The sequence below is a fragment of the Lepus europaeus genome, chromosome 21 (assembly GCF_033115175.1).
Source record: "Lepus europaeus isolate LE1 chromosome 21, mLepTim1.pri, whole genome shotgun sequence".
Lineage (NCBI taxonomy): Eukaryota > Metazoa > Chordata > Mammalia > Lagomorpha > Leporidae > Lepus > Lepus europaeus.
In genome coordinates this window covers 9,527,580-9,543,973 of record NC_084847.1, presented here as the reverse complement: position 1 = coordinate 9,543,973, position 16,394 = coordinate 9,527,580, and the positions used below count along the sequence as shown (strand labels likewise).

Here is a 16,394-nt window from a genome sequence, read left to right as displayed (position 1 = left end):
GTATCTCACATGATGCCATCGCTCAAGAGTCTACGCAATATTGGCGAAACGTGGCAGCAAATGTTCCTGGAGCGCAGGTATTTTCTGTGTCCTGGCTGCATTTAACTTTCTTTCTGGATTTGTCTAATGGATGTTGGTTGTTGGTGAATGCAATTTGTGCTTAAGGTTCAGTTACTTATTTTTTTGACAGGATAAACACCCACAGTGGCTTTCTTTTTTTAAAGATTTTATTTATTTATTTGAGAGGTAGAGTTACACACAGTGAGAGGGAGAGACAGAGAGAAAGGTCTTCCATCTGCTGGTTCACTCCCCAAATGGCTGTGATGGCCGGAGCTGCACCATTCCAAAGCCAGGAGCCAGGACTTCTTCCAGGTTTCCCTCTCAGGTTCAGGGCCCAACTGCCTGGGCCATCTTCCACTGCTTTCTCAGGCCATAACAAAGAGCTGGATCAGAAGAGGAGCAGCCAGAACTATTGCACCCATTTGCGATATTGGCACTTATTACGCCATAGCACCAGCCCCAGTTATTTTCTTACTGTTTATTAAGTAATTTCTAAAAGATGGTTATTTTTATCTACTTGAAAGGCACAGAGACAGAGAGATATTTCATCTGCTGGCCTACTTCCCAAATGTCTGCAACAGCCAGCTTGGGTTAGGCCAAAGTGAGGAGCCATGACCCTATCTGGTTCTCCCACGTGGGTGATAGGAATCCAAGCACTTCAGCTATATCATTCCTGCCTCCTAGATTCATACAGGAAGCTGTATTGCAGGCAGCCACTCCTTTACGGGAAGTGAGTGTCCCTAGAAAGGGCTGAACCTGCTGTGCCATAATGCCCTCCTCACCAATGAGGAATTCTTTTTTTTTTTTTTTTTAATATTTATGTATTTATTTGAGAGGCAGAGTTACAGACAGAGAGGGAAGTCTTCCATACACTGGTTCGCTCTCCAAATGGACACAACGTCTGGGAGCTGGGCCAATCTGAAGCCAAGAGCTTCTTCCAGGTCTCCCACGTGGGTACAGGGGCCCAAGGACTTGGGCCATCTTCCACTACTTTCCCAGGCCATAGCAGAGAGTTGGAAGAGGAGCAGCCTGGACACAAACTGGCGCCCATATGGGAAGCTGGAGTCCCAGGCGGAGGCTTAGCCTACTATGCCACAGTGCTGGCTCCTATAATCAGCTTTCATCATACTGTCTTGCCTCTGAGGGAGGAACTGGAGATGGATAACTCTTAAGGCATAAATACAATGATCAGATCATTGAACCAGACAAACAGAAAACTGTATGCTATGAAAAAAATGCATGGTGATTTTGTTGTTAGAAGTCTGGTTTTCTATTACCATTAAGACTGATTTTTTAATTGTTTAAGGTACTTGGCAGTCAAGCAATGCCTGAGTCTCTTAATATGAAGATAAAATTTGTGTGTGCTCAATGTCTGAGAAATGGTCAAGTCATTGAACCAGACAAAAACAGAAAATATTGTAGTGCAAAAGCAAGGCATTCGTAAGTATTGTGTGTATGGAAACAACGCTATGTGGTGATTGCCTGTTTCATAGGTGTACAGTCATACATAAAAGAAAAAAGATTAAGGCTTTGAAGATAGCCAAGGAAAGTAGCTAATTCACGCAGAATTCCAAAAGGGAAGAGATTTTTTTAGGAGTTAATATCTAATTATTCAAAAGCCATGTTTTCCCTGTGTTTTATCAATTCTTTATTTACAGTTTGTAGGGAATGTTTACAGACATCCAGAGGAAGTGAAATTGTAGAACCATAAGGCATTTCTTTAAGAATGGTTGTGGAAAAAAAAAATCTCTGGTCCTTCAAGCACAAACCTTGTACCCCTTGATATTATGCCTTTTGCCAGTGTGTCTGTTTTTTCTGAACTCCATTTTTCTTAGGTGGACCAAAGATCGCCGTGCGATGAGAGTGATGTCTATTGAACATAAGAAGTGGAGGAACATCCGTCCTCTCCCCACAAAGAAACAAATGCCTGTACAGTTTGATGTACATACGTAATTTTTAAGCCACTTTTTTCAAATTAGGCTTTCAAATCATTAGCAAGTAGTAATAATTCAGTTTGGAACTCAAATCCTTGACATAATACTCCTCAGTGTAGTGACATTTACGTGTTCCTCTTTTTTGTTTTCCTTCCGTGTGTGTGTGTGTGTGTGTGTGTGAGAGAGAGAGAGAGAGAGAGAGAGAGAGAGAGAGAGAGAGAGAGGGGTTCTATAGCAGTTTTCATATTGATTGGAATTTTATCAGTTATTTGGAAAAAGTCAACAGGGACTGGAATGTGGGCGTAGCTTAACATTTTTCACATGAATTACTTTGGGGAGGTAATGAGGGAGAATCACGTATGGTTTTGGTTCCTCAGGTTTGATATCAAACCCGAGGCCGACTGTGTTAGTATGAAGGCTATGAAGGAGTTCGTTTTCACCATGTCTTGTTGAAGCAAGTGATACTAGCTTGAAGATACTCAACTTTATGGAGCTTTCTAGAAGTAACCCAAAAGAAAATATTCAATGTTAGAGAAACATGTTTCTTTTTTAAAGATTTATTTTATTTATTTGAAAGACAGAGTTAGAGAGGTAGAGACAGAGGGAGAGGTCTTCCATCTATTGGTTCCCGAAGCCAGGAGCCAAGATACTCTTCTGGGTCTTCCATGTGGGTGCAGGGACCCAAGGACTTGGGCCATCTTCTGCTGCTTTCCCAGGCACGTTGGCAGGGAGCTGGGTTGGGAGAGAAGCAGCCAGAACTCAAATGTGTCCATATGGGATGGCGGCATTGCAGGCTGGGGCTTTAACCTGCTGTGCCATGGCGCCAGCCCTGAGAAGCATGTTTCTTAAAAACATTTGGAATGAAGATACCAAGCCGCCTTGAGGCTGGGCTGGTGTTCTTGTGGCCCATTTTATGTTGGTGCCTCCCATTGCCTCTGGACCCTCCTGTTCCCAAGACAGGATCTGGATAGAGTCCGGAGGTGCTTGTGTGGCATGCACAGGCACACTTGGAGCAGCCACAGGCTGTCAGCTTTCTCCCTTGTGGAGCAAATATGGAGACAAACTTGCCCAGAAGTCAGGGCTGAGGGATGCTAGAGTCCCCTCATGATGAAGCCTCCTCCATGATGTTAGGAAGAATTGAGGAGAAGCAGATGAATTTCTCATCACTAGAGTGCCTGCCGCTTTGCCGTGTTCACACAGTGAGGTCAGGCTGGCGAGGGGGTGGTGTGTCTGTGCTTCATCCCAGGTGGTTTGAGAGGCAGCTGGGTCCGTGGGTCGTGAAGGACAGGGAGAGGCTTTCTGGAGGTGTGATAATGGAGATGATGTGTGTGAGGAGGGCTTGTAGAGCAGGGACAGGTAGAGTGCGAGAGCTCCTGACGCAGCTGCCTGGGACTGCTGCTTGTCCTGTGATCGCGAACGCGGCGCCCCGCCCTGCCGCACTGCAGAAGTTCACTTCCTCTTTCCCCTGCTGCGGTACTAGGTACTGCTAGGGGGCTCTTCTCCTAAAAGAAGAGGTAACACTGTGTGTGCATGTACACGCAGTGTGGAGAGGGGGACTGTGTACACACAGAGTGTGCTGAAGTGTGTGTGTGTGTACATGCAGAGTATGGTGAGGGGGAGTATGTGTGTGTGTGTACACACAGAGTGTGGTGAGGTGGACTATGTGTGTACATGCAGAGTGTGGTGAGGGGGAGTGTATGTATGTCCATGCAGAGTGTGAGGGGGAGTGTGGTGAGGTGGACTGTGTACCCACAGAGTGTGTTGGGGTGTGTGTGTGAACACACACAGTATGGTGAGGTGGACTATGTGTATACAGGCAGACTGGTGAGTGGGAGTGTATGTGTGTACATGCAGAGTGTGGTGAGGAGGAGTGTGTGTGTATACACAGTGTGGTGAGGTAGAGTATGTACACACAGTGTGGTGAGGTGGAGTGTGTGTGTACACACAGAGTATGGTGAGGCAGAGTGTGGTGAGGGGGAGTGTACACGCAGAGTGTGGTGAGGGTGAGTGTGTGTGTGCGCACACACACGCACGCAGTGTGGTGAGGTGGAAAGGGAGCAGGCTTCCGAGTCTGCCAGGAGGGCCCTGGTCAGGTTGTTCGGCCTCAGGTTACTGTGGATGGGAATAATCACCCCCTAGGATAGCTGTGTGCGCAGGTGCCTAGAAACCCAACCCAGGTCCCAGCCTTCTCCTTAAACTTCTCTTCTCCCTACTCCTAGTCACTGAGCTTGGAAAGACCATGGTAAATATTTCCCTAGCTCTAACAACTGAGGGCTCACTGGGGATCAAATGAGAAAGGACTGTGACCAAGGCAGTCACAAGACTGGCTCGTTGACCCAGACTTCACACAGATTTTCAGGGTGGGGCCGCTGGCCTTTGTCCAAGCCCTGTTAGGGCTTCCTGCTTTTAGAGTGTTAGATGTTAAGCCTGTAACGTTACATAAGACAAGTAGTGTCGAGGGCCAGCCCTTGCTGAAACATAATGTTAAGATGCGCTAATAATTTGTTGTCCTAGGATTTACGCTATAAAAGGCCAAGTCGATTGATCTGTAAAAATGACCTCTGTGCTTTTCTTGGTCTAGACCCTCATGATCCTTAGGGACGGTCATGTTCTGATCACTGCTGCTTTGTCCTCCACCAATCACTGTATTTACTTTGTATTTGTAAATGAAAACACAGATCATCAGAAGCAATAGTATTTGGAAGCTAGGTAACTCCCTGGGCTGATTAGTTTAAAAGCTGTCTTCAGACAGTGCCTGCCTAGTGAGTTAGGGGTTAGGGGTGAGGCGAGCAACTCATACGGGGTAGAGGTATGCTAAGTTTCTGAAAATCTCTGGTAACCTTGGGAGGACACAGCAGTGTCCTGGCTGTTTCCTGGGTGCTGATGGGCGGCCTCGGCATCAGAAGTGTTTAGGCAGGGCAGTGGGGGCTGCCCAACCAAGAGGGCCAGAGATTTGTCACTGTGGATATTAAATGTTCTGCATGAGCAAATTTGTCAGTATTTCCTTATTAAAAATGAAAAGTTCCGTACTTGAATTTCTTTGGAAAAATGTTGAGTTAGACAGTTGACCATCAGTGTGATTTCCTGTCTTTTGGGCTTATAGGCAGTTTGAGTAGAATCAAATTAGTCTTATTTGAACATCTTATTACCAAGCATTAGTATGGAAGATAATGCTTACTTTGGTTAAGTATAAAAATTAGGCAGTTTTCTTAAACATGCTCCATCTTAAAATATGTCGGCTTTTTTCTTTTTTTTTAATCTAGCTATGCAACCATATTGCTTCTGGGAGAAAATGTCAGTATGATGGGAACTGTTCCTTTGCCCACAGCCCCGAGGAGCGAGAAGTGTGGACCTACATGAAGGAGAATGGCAGTAAGTTGTGGCTTTTGCTGTGTTCCTGACATTGTGAACACGGGCTTGTCTGCAAGTTCCCTCTGTAGGCGTGGCAGCTGCCCGTGAGCACCGAACACAGTGCACTTTCAGCAGGCACACCCTGTTTTCGTCAGTAGCTCTGTTGCTGACAGTGACCAGAACGTGTGGCCGCAGCCTCTGGGGAGTGGCATGTGACACGCGTGTGCTTTTTGGCTCGGTCCCGTCTGCACAGGGAAATGGGAGTCTGTGTCTTGGGTGGAGTGGAGGATGCGCTCCGTTCTGGGGCTCTTGGAGTCGGATCGTCTTCAGTGAGCAGCGCCCTCGAGCTCACCGGCTTGGGACGGGGGCCTGTTGAGCGAGTCCTTCACTGGGCAAACATGCCCCAGGACAGAATGTTTATTCTGGTCAGATTTCAGTCTTCATGAGATGCCTTTGAGAGGAGCCTCAGATAACCTTTCACTTAAGACCCTAAAATGTGTCACCCCATGGGGCAGTATCCTTCACCCTGCAGTAAAGTGACAGGAGGAGACCACCTGCCGTCTCCAGATTCTGAGGACCGACTGGATTTGAGGCTGCAGCCGTGCGCACAGGCAGTGACTTGTGCACAAGGGACTCCCACTGGCTGTCTCACCTGGCGGGACATGCAGCCCTGAAGCTTCCCGCAGCTGCGTGGCAGAGTCGCGGACAGACCTGTTCTCACAGTACCTGGTCACGGCTGTATCGTGTTGGTCCTCTGAGACTGTGGCTTGATTGATAACTGCCACTGGGGCCAGGCTTGGTCCAGTACTAGCATGCTTTTCAGCTTTCTTTTTTTTTTTTTTTTTAAAGATTTATTTATTTGCTTGAGAGGCATAGTTAGAGAGAGAGAGGGAGCCAGAGAAAGCAAGCTTCCATCTGCTGATTCACTCCCCTAATGACCACAGCGACCGGGGTTGGGCCAGGCCAAAGCCAGGAGCAGGAGCTTCTGGGTCTCCTACATCACCGCAGGGTCCCAAGCACTTGGCCCATCTTCTTCTTCTTCTTCTTTTTTTTTTAGATTTTTTAAAGATTTTATTTTTTTATTTGAGAGGTTAAGTTACAGACAGTGAGAGGGAGAGACAGGTCTTCCTTCCGCTGGTTCACTCCCAAATGGCCACAATGGCTGGAGTTGTGCCTATCTGAAGCCATGAGCCAGGCACTTCTTCTGGGTCTCCCATGCAGGTACAGGGGCCCAAGCACTTGGGCCATCTTCTATTCCTTTCCCAGGTCATGGCAGAGAGCTGGATTGGAAGTAGAGCAGCTGGGACTTGAACTAATACCTATATGGGATGCTGGCACCACAGGCAGAGGATTAACCTGTTGTGCCATGGTGCTGTTGGCCCATCTTCTGCAGCCTTCCGAGGCCATCAGCAGAGAGCTGGATCGGAAGTAAGGCCAGGACTTGAACCGGCACCCATTTTGGTGCTACAGGTGGATGCTTAGCCTACTACGCCACAGCATTGGCCCATGTCATCTTTCTTAATGAACTGTGACAGGGTGTCAGGGCTTTAGGCCCTTGATGTCATGTCTGTAGCCTTATGTGGTTCTGGCACAGGAGTGTGTGACACAGGGCACATCCCTTAGGGTGATTTCTGAATTTGAAATAGCCCTTGCAAATTGAGGGAGGAATTAATCTAGAAAACTAATATTATCTGTGGTTTTGACAGTCTGAAATTGACCTACTGCAATAGACTACCTCTCCCTGTCCACTATAATGGTGCTGCTTCAGCACTCTCGGTTTTCTTTGTTCATTTTTTAAAATTTATTTATTTGAAAGGCAGAGTTACACAGAGAAGTAGAGACAGAGACAGAGAGAGAAGTTTTCCATCCACTGGTTCACTCCCCAAATGGTTGCAACAGCTGGGGCTGGGCCAGGTTGAATCTGGGAGCTTCTCCCAGGTCTGCCACATTAGTGCAGGGACCCAAATACTTGGGCCATCTTCTGCTGCTTTCCCAGGCACATTAGCAGAGAGCTGGATTTCCAGTGTAGCAGCTAGGACTCGAACCATATGGGATGGTGGTGCTTCAGGCTGTGGCTTTACCCTGCTGTGCCACAGCGCTGGCCCCTCTTCTTTTTAAAACCTTTGCTAATACAAAATATGTGCATGACGCTGTGTGTGTTTACGTCGCACTTACTGCTGCTGCTAAAAGCAGTTCATTTTTCTTCAGTACAAGATATGGAGCAGTTTTACGAGCTGTGGCTGAGGAGTCAGAAAGATGACAGAAGTGATGATGTAGCCAGTCAGTCCAACAAGGAAAATGGAAAACAAATTCACATGCCAACAGACTACGCGGAAGTCACCGTGAGTACCCGGGGCCTGCACGGCAGCTGGTCTCGAGCCCCTTCCTCACCTTCCTCACCTCCTGCCCAACGTGGCGAGCTGCGTTGGGGATCTGTATCCCTCTGCTGTCAGCTAAAGTGTCTTCACGCCAAAACACTTCCTTTTTCTAACTTTGGAGCCAGAGATGTGTGAGTGCCAAGTCCTGGTTCCTGTGCTCCGAGCCCGGGACCCTGGGCAGCTCATGGTGGGGAAGTCTGGGGGGTTTGTGATGCTGTGCTGCCACTGCAGGCGCTCAGGAGACGGGGCCACTCACTCCCCCGCACGCTCCCCCAAGCATCTGTGCAGACGTGAAGTCACTGGTGTCTGTTTTTAAACATTTCAAGAAGTCAAAAAGAGGACGATACAGTGACTGTCTGGAGCCCCCCATCGCCACTGAACTGATGTTTATCGTTTGTCGTGTTTGCTTCTGGAAGGTGGATAGGACGTTTCAGGCAGAGTGTGGGCTCTGTTTCTTCCCTTCCCAGAGGCCCCAGACCTGGTGTGTATTCGGCTGTGTTCACATATTGACGTCACATTTCTTCCTAAACAGTCTCTTGTCTGCCGGTGTGTTTTTTAAACGTTTCCCTAAGCTGCTTGTTTCTCTCTAGTGTTTTTGGCCTGTCTCCATTTTGGTTCTGTCAGGACTGGGTCCAGTGCCCTCGGCCGGGCACGTGTGTGAGTACCCACCTCTGCCAAGGCTTGGCGCCAGCCAGCTCCTCTGTGGCCTGTACTTCAGTGCTCCTTGGTGTTCCCAGAGCAGGACTTGCTGGATCAGGAGGTTACCTGGGGTGTTTGACAAGACAGATTCTTCACTAAGACCCCTGACTTGGTGGGAGTCTGGTTTTATTCCGTGTTGCACAGAAGATGCACTTCTCACCCAGGACACTGGGAAAGTACTGCTCCAACACTCAGGCGCTAGCCTCTGCCGTAGCATTGAATCTCACCACGGCACAGCTCCTTTGTGCGGGCCTGTCCTTCACGGGGCGGCATCTTTGCTTCCTGGCCCCCGGCATAGCCTGGCCCACACTCAGGGGCTCGTTCACAGGCATCGAGTGGACTGGCCCCTAGGCCCCCTGGGGTTGGCATGCCTGGCTGGCCGGTCCAGTTCTCTCTGCCTTTCCTTATGGTGTGAATTCTGCCCACAATCCCTGTTTGAGTTCGCCCCTTGTCCTCCCAGCAGACATCCGTGTTTGCACAGCAGCTCCTGGGGCCTCCCTGCTGCAGACATCCTGGACGCCCGACAGGGCTTGTCCCTCTGCTTCCTGACTGCTGGCCGGGCTCCGCTCCTTGCTCACCTCCCCCCCGGGACTGGGCTCCGTGGGAAGGGGGTTTGGGCTTCACAGTGGATGCCCTGATGGGGACAGGCTCCGTGTCTCTGTGCTCCCAGGTGGACTTCCACTGCTGGATGTGTGGGAAGAACTGCAACAGTGAGAAGCAGTGGCAAGGCCACATCTCCTCGGAGAAGCACAAGGAGAAGGTGTTCCACACCGAGGACGACCAGTACTGCTGGCAGCACCGTTTTCCAACGGGATATTTTAGTATTTGTGAGAGGTACGTAGGTTTTTCCACTTTGTCCACATGAAAATTGCTGCTCTTTTAGGGCTTCTGCAGACATTATGTCAGGAGATGGAGAAGTGCAAGTGAGGCTGCACTCCCCAGATACCTGCTGTGGCTGGGCCAGGCCAAAGCCACGTCTCCCTTGGGTGGTAGGAGCCCAGCTGCTTGGGCCATCACCTGCTGCCTCACAGGGTGTGTGTGTGTGGGCAGGAAGATGGACTCAGGAGCAGAGCTGGGACTTGAACCCAGGCACTGCTGATGTGGCAGGTTAACTGCCAGGCCACACACCTGCCCTCAATCAGCACCTTTCATTAATACATTTAAGTAGTTTCAAAGTACGAATTTTTTTATTGCGGATGTCACGGGTGTAGAATATTTTCCAAGGCTTTGCATAGTGGGATATGCAAGTCATAGAGCCAGTGGAGTAGAAGCTTTCCAGGATCGTGCCAGGAGCTCCAGCTACCTCTTGCCGTGCTGGCATCCCATTTCCTGGTTCAAGTCCCAGCTGCTCTGCTTCCAGTGAAACTTCCTGCTCCTGCACCTCTGAAGGCGGAAGGTGCTGGCCCAAGAACTCCGGCCCCTGCAATGCATGTGGGAGACCAGGATGGAGTTCCTGGCTCCTGACTTTGGCCTGCCCAGACCTGGCTGTTGTAGGAGTTTGGGGAATGAATCAGCATATGGAAGAGTTCTTTCTCTCTGTTGTTCTGCCTTTCAAATAGATACAGATAAATAATAAATAAATAAAAGAACCATGTCTGGAGTTTTAGAAACAACTGATGGACGCTCACCGGCTGCCCTGTCCTTACAGGTATATGAATGGTAGCTGCACAGAAGGAAACAGCTGTAAATTTGCACATGGAAATGCTGAACTTCATGAATGGGAAGAAAGAAGAAATGTCCTAAAGATGAAGCTCAACAAAGCACGAAAAGATCACTTAATTGCCCCAAATGATAATGACTTTGGAAAATATAGTTTTTTGTTTAAAGATTTAAACTAATATGCTGGCTTCTATGTATGTAACCTAATCAGAGCATTGACCAGAGAAATTGCAAGTGTTGTAAGGCACGTAGCAGAGGGGCTCAGACTTCCTGCTTGAATTGGCACATATCCTGAGCAGCAACCCACAGTAGGTAGGAAAACGGGCTGTTTAACGGGTCTGGCCCAGCTCTCACGGAACCATTGGCATCAGATGGCGAAGTGACTGCTCCCCGGCTGCGGTCTGTTGAATGGAGCGTTGGAGGAGGTGAGGTTATGTCTGGGGCGACTCTTTGCGTTGGTCCTTCAGTGCAGAACCATGATGCTAAGAGAATACACACTTGGACCGGGATCAGAGTACATGCGGGATGAAATTTCTTCACTTAGCAGAACGAACGTATTTAATGTTTGCTACTTATCTGTACGTAGGTTGCTTAAAAAAGGATTTTCTTAACTCAGATTTTAAGCCAAATAACCATTTAACACCATTACCTGTTAAATGGGGTATTTTTCTGTATTTGTATGTTTCACTATAATAAGGGAACTGAGGATAATGTGCATTAAGAATATTTTGAAAAATAATCAGTTGACTCAAATTTTATTTCTTGGTCTTTTGCTGTTTAAATGATTTCAAAGATTAAACTTGTACTGTTGGTATTGTGTAGTGTATGGACCAATACTGCCTGTAATAAAGATTTTATATATAAATCTCTGACTTTTTGATATCATTTTCCCACAAAGAATTGTTAAAACTGTGGGTTCTAAAATCACAAGTCGGGTTCTGGAAATATTTTAAGTGATGTGTGATGGAATGCAGATCGACAGGACGGGAAAGCAACTTCGGAGCATCTCCTGTTGCTTGGCAGGGTCCTACTTCCAGGTGTCAACTGCAGTGAGATGGCTGATGGGAGAATGGTCAGCTGGGGAGACCGTGGGTCCCAGAGAGACACTGGAGGTGTGGTCAGGATGGGCTGGCACGGACGTGAGGGCATTCTGGCTGCGACATCTGTCACTCCACTGATCGCCAGGGCTGATTCGGCTGATCTGGCTGGCTGGCTGGGTGTCCCCTTCCTCCCTCACTGCTCCATGTGTGTCCCTTTGGTCGAAGAGGATGGCCTTCCCTGTTAGAGGAGTTCTGGTCTTCGGTCAACAGTGGCTGCACTCCCTTGCTAGAACCTCCAAACAAGTGCTCAAGGATGGGCTGGCAGAGCCTAAGAAGTGGCACAGCTGTCTCTGTGCCCCTCAGCCTTCCGAGGGTGGCACCAGCAAGCCAGGAAGAGTGGCAGGTGGTGCCGGGCGCTACCTCCTCAGCCCTCTGCTAGTGCCTGCTCCTTGTTGGGGCGGGGCGGGCCATCTGAGGGAGGGACTAAGGACAAGAACCAGGGGGCCGAGAGGCTCCAGCCCGTCAGTCTCCCAGGGGCAGTCCCTTCCTCCTGACGTCCTGGGAGGAGTGTGGTTGTGGACGGCACAGGAGAGGGTCTCGGTTCTGTGCTGTGAGCGTGGAGGGAGGGGAGCACGGCTGCAGGTGGTGAGATGCCAGAGGAGCCCACGCAGCTCTGCAGAACCAGAGGCTGGAGACGGGCATTAGGAGCATATTAATGGGCCAGATACTTGATCTATATTGCCTGGGTGTTTGCTACAGAATAGAATAGAATTCTGACTGTGCTCAGACTGGGAATCTATGGGCGCTGGTTCGAGCCCTGGCTGCTCCACTTTTGATCCAGCTCCCTGCTATGGCCCCCAAATGCCAATTGTCTATAACAGTTGGGCCTGGGCCAGGAAGAGGCTGGAGCTAGGAATTACGACCGGTTTTTCCCACGAGCCATGTCTACTGCATCCTATAGCACACATTAGTAGAGAGCTAGATTGGAAGGTGGGGTGGGACTTGAATCCACTCCAATGTGGGATATGGATATCCCAAATGGTGGCTTATCATGAATGATGTACACAATGCCTGCCCCATTAAAAAAAAAAAAAAAAAGATTTATTTTGAAAGGGTGACGGAGAGGGAGACGAGAGAGACACCAAGCTTCCATCTGCTGGTCCACGGCCCAAATGGCTCCCAGGGCTGGTCCAGGCTGACACTAGGAGCCTGGAACTTCACTGGATATTCCACATGGGTGCAGAGGCCGTCTCCGGCTGCTTCCCAAGCAGATCAGCAGGGAGCTGGATGGGAGTGGAGCAGCCAGGGCTTGCACAGACATCCCAGGTGGGGGCTTAACCTTAGTTCCCTCGAAGTCTTACTTGCCTGATGCCTGTTAGTTTCTCCTACAACTTGGATCACTTCTGAGCCCACCAAACAAGCAGTTCCACAGCAGTGCACACCAGCGGGGTGTTGTCTAATTCAGCTCAACTCCAACACTGTCCACCTGCAGTCAGGGTTAGAGCCCGGGCCAGCCCTCTCCACTTTCGAAGGTGGAAGTGCTTGGTGCTTTCGGCTGACCAGCTAGGAATCAGGATCCTCACAACCTCTTCCTTGCGTTTGACTTGCCACGAGGCTTCGTTTTATTGGCTTATTACAGAGCTCGCAACAGAGAGCAGAGGAAGCCATGCACCGGCCGAGCCTCTGTGCCCCTCCCAGTCGGGAACCTCCACGTGTGCAGCTCTCTGGTCGCTCGACCTGCCCTTTCCGGTTTTATTGCCTGGGCGTGACTGCTGAAGGACTGGGTGGGGAACCCCAGCAAACACTCCCGATCGCAGCAGAGACCACCTGTGGATCCGAGGGCCCGCCTCCTCCCTGTCCACCGCCGGCCGCGCGGCCTTTTCCATCACAGCACCCGGAGAGGACTCCGCCTGCTGGCACCTGCGCTCTGGGTGGCGGGCTGGGCCTCCGCCTGCGGCGTCCGCATCCCGCACGGGCAGCGGTTCGGGTCCCGGCTGCTCCTCTTCCGATCCAGCTCTCTGCTTATGGCCTGGGAGGGCAGGGGAGATGGCCGACAATTGCCTGGGCCCCTGCACCCGCGTGGGAGCACCGGGGGTTAGCTCCTGGCTTCGGAGGGGCCCAGCTCTGGCTCTGGCGGCCACTTGGGGAGTGAACCAGCAGATGGAAGGCCTCTCTCGTCTCTCCCGCTGTCTGTAACCCCACCTCTCAAATAAAATCTTAAAAAATCTACCTGCTCGTCTTTGGTCCCGGGCCTCCCGCGCTCGGCCAAGCGCCTGTATTTGCTAACGAGCGGGTACAGCGACCCTGGGGGCTGGGCCGCGCGGCTCTTCCACGCCTCCTCACAGGGCTGCGAGGCCACAGGGTCCGAGACCAGGCACTGTAATGCCGACCGACCCTGCGGTCACCCCATCTCCACACGGACACACAGGGAAGGGCAGGTGTTTCATTCCCTCCCGCAGAGCGGCAGTAATCAATAGCACCTACGTCCTCTGGGGCCTGTAGTGAGCGTGAGGACGCTTGGCTGTTACCATCACGGCCATAAAACCCAGAGGGCTGGCGGGTTCTCCGGGAGGCCCCACAACCTTCCGTGCGCCCCAAGCGTGAGCCTCCGTAGCAGCACCGCAGCGCTCTGCCACTGCTCATGCGCAGACTCCAAAAGTAGGGGGCGGAGCGGCCGAAGACGGCTCCTGCGCAGACTCGGAGTTTGGGGGGCGGGACCTCTGGGACGGAGGCCCGGCCACTGGCGCTGCGGGCGTCTGTGCGGACTGTGCGTGTGGGGGCGTGGCCGCCGTACGGGTCGGAAGCCGCGCAGAGTCCGTGGGGCAGGGGGCGGAGCCGCGTGCGAGGGGGCGGCCCCCGGGCGGCGGCGCGGCTGACGTGGAGGGTTCGGGTTAGCGGGCGCTGCCGGCTGCGGGATTGGGGAGCGACGGGCCGGGCCGGGCCCTCGGGCCCGCGGCGGCGGCGGCGGCGGCGGTATAAAGCCGGCGACGGGGAGCATGTAATGTCGGAATGCGGAGGCCGCGGCGGCGGCGGCAGCAGCAGCGACGACGCCGAGGACGAGGGCGGCGGCGGCCCCGCGGGCTCTGGCTCCCTCAGCCCGGCCCCGGCCGGCCGGCTCCGCCGCGGCTTGCGCGGCGCCTCCCTCATGGCGCGCCGGCGGCCCGAGCTGCTGTGCGGGGCCGTAGCCCTCGGCTGCGCGGTGCTCCTGGCCCTCAAGTTCACCTGCAGGTGAGGCTGCCCTGGTCCCCGGGGCCCGGGCCCGGCGTCCCCTCCGCCCGGCCGGCTCGGGGCCTTCGGGGTCGGGGGTCGCAGCGGCCTCCTCTTGGAGGTGACTTCGCGCTGAGCGTCCGGGGGGGGTCTCCGGGTGCTGCCGGCGCCCCTGCGTCCCGAGAGCGGCGGGCCGGGTGTCCGCGCTGCTCCTCACCTGTTGGGCTCTCTGGGGGCGCACCTGTCACTTCCGCCCAGGCTGTCGGACCCTCACCCACTCCTCGCCCCTGTGCTTCCGGTGCTGTTTCACAGCCTCTGGGGACAGTCCCAGAACCCTTGGGAATGTTACCGCGCCTGCTGCGCGCTAGGCCAGGTGACCCAGGAAGACCAAAGTCCTTGCTCCCTAGGGGTGAGCGTCCAGTGAGTGGGACCGACCGTGAGCCGAGGGCCCGAGGACCGAAAAGCTCCCCTAAGGAAGTGACATCTGAGGGTCGCACCGGGAGAGGGAAGGGGCCGGCCCGGAGAGGTTCCGGGAGAGTCGCAGGTCGCAGGTCGCAGACTGCGCAAGCCCGCTGTTTTCGGGAACTGGGAGAAAGTTCAGAGTAGGCTGCAGCCCAGTGAACAGGGAAATGAACTTCAGTGTGTCTTTTTGGGCAGGTATACAGAAAATTGATGGTCCGAGCTTATGCCTGGCCTCCCTACGGTGTTAGCTCCGGGGTCTCGACCAGTTTATCAAACGTGGGCTGCCACTGACTTACTCTCTGGCCAGCGGAAGATCTCGTCTCTGAAACAGTGCACTGAGCCCAGTGCGCGGCTCCTGCTGGTAGGGAGCTGTCAGGATCGGGATAGTGACAAGGGAACAGACTGTAATCTTTGTCACAGAGCATGTGCCGTTGTGCCTGGTACAGTGCTGTCCGTGGGCTTCCACAGTCTGGAAACTGTTGCTATTTCGGGCTGTGTGGTTCTTTGTTGTGGGGGTCTGTCCCGTGCAGATTAGTAGCCTATCCACGAGAAGCCAGCAGCTCGCTACGGAAATGTCTCCGGACTTCGCCAGATGTCCCCCACCAGGACAAGGGTGGAGAGCATTATTAGCACAGTCGCTGGGAAGGTCTGGATACCCTGCTACTCTTCCCAGCTGACAGCCTTGGGCGTGTTTCAAACCTGGCCCATCGTGCCACCTGTTGGCTGGCTGAGCCTGAATTTGAATTCTCTCTTTTTTAGGAATGAGATTCTTGACCTTGCTTTTGGTCCTTGTACCCCTCAAGTAAAATACACCCAGTGTTGTACAAGGTAGAAAATTGCAAGGTGGCATTTGCGTTCAAACTAGGAGAAGTTTCCTCCCTCGGAGGGCGTGGTGTGGGGCTTATTACATCAGTTTTGTCAGTCTGTAGAAGTAGTGTTTCGTGTTTGTCCTGAGCCAACATGGCTTAACAGACACAAAGCCTGCTGAGAGTTCAGGAAGAAGGAAGGGGCTGAAGCCAGTGTCGAGGGCTCGTGGCAAGCAGAGCAGACTGGCTTGTTTATCCATCGTCTTGGACAGTCTTTTAATGGACGCAGGTGCATGTCATGGGGTCTTGCCTGCTTGAATGAATGGTGTCATAATGCTAATTTATCGTTGTTTAACTGACTCAAACGTTTTTGTCCTGCTTTTCCTATTTTAAGATCTTTAATGAGGACAGGAGCTGAAGAGAGAATAAGTTCTTTTTTTTTTTTTTCTAATAGCTCCAAGTCTGAAGGAAGTGTCTGCCCATTTCAGTCTCTTTCTTAGCTGAGTTCAAACCAGATCATATAAAAATGATTGATTTCCAGTTAAGCCAAAATTAATAACTGTGTGTTTCTGAGCACTGACTCTCTACCTTCCTGCATTTCTGTGCCTTAATTCTCCATGACAGGGCGGGCAGTTAGCCTAGAGGTTCAGGCAGTGGCTAGGATGCTTGAGTCCCGCCCTGGAGGACTTTCACTTGATCTCTAGCTCTGTCTGCTGATTCCAACTGCAGTGGAACTGGGAGGCAGTGGTGAGCTGCTGCCCCCGTGTTGGATTGAATTCCAGGTCTGACCCAGTCCTG

General features: G+C 51.9%; 2 protein-coding genes across 3 annotated transcripts in view; both read left to right on the top strand.

The window, feature by feature from the left end:
* ZC3H7A (zinc finger CCCH-type containing 7A) overlaps nt 1-10,935 on the top strand; it is a 47,402-nt gene extending 36,467 nt beyond the window's left edge. Inside the window, exons 17-23 of one of the 2 annotated variants that reach the window (XM_062180640.1) lie at nt 1-77; nt 1,367-1,500; nt 1,896-1,989; nt 5,258-5,366; nt 7,554-7,687; nt 9,093-9,256; nt 10,071-10,935. In XM_062180640.1, the coding sequence (XP_062036624.1) occupies nt 1-77; nt 1,367-1,500; nt 1,896-1,989; nt 5,258-5,366; nt 7,554-7,687; nt 9,093-9,256; nt 10,071-10,260 (902 nt within the window). In that variant the 3' untranslated portion in view covers nt 10,261-10,935. Of the gene's footprint in view, nt 78-1,366; nt 1,501-1,895; nt 2,002-5,257; nt 5,367-7,553; nt 7,688-9,092; nt 9,257-10,070 lie in introns of both variants that reach the window. The other variant, XM_062180639.1, reaches the window with a different exon arrangement.
* Nucleotides 10,936-14,086: 3,151 nt separating this feature from the next.
* The window catches only part of TXNDC11 (thioredoxin domain containing 11), a 70,700-nt gene continuing 68,392 nt past the window's right edge, over nt 14,087-16,394 (top strand). The window contains exon 1 of the mRNA XM_062180936.1: nt 14,087-14,349. Coding sequence (XP_062036920.1) covers nt 14,123-14,349 — 227 coding nt within the window. The 5' untranslated portion in view covers nt 14,087-14,122. The remainder of the gene's footprint in view (nt 14,350-16,394) is intronic.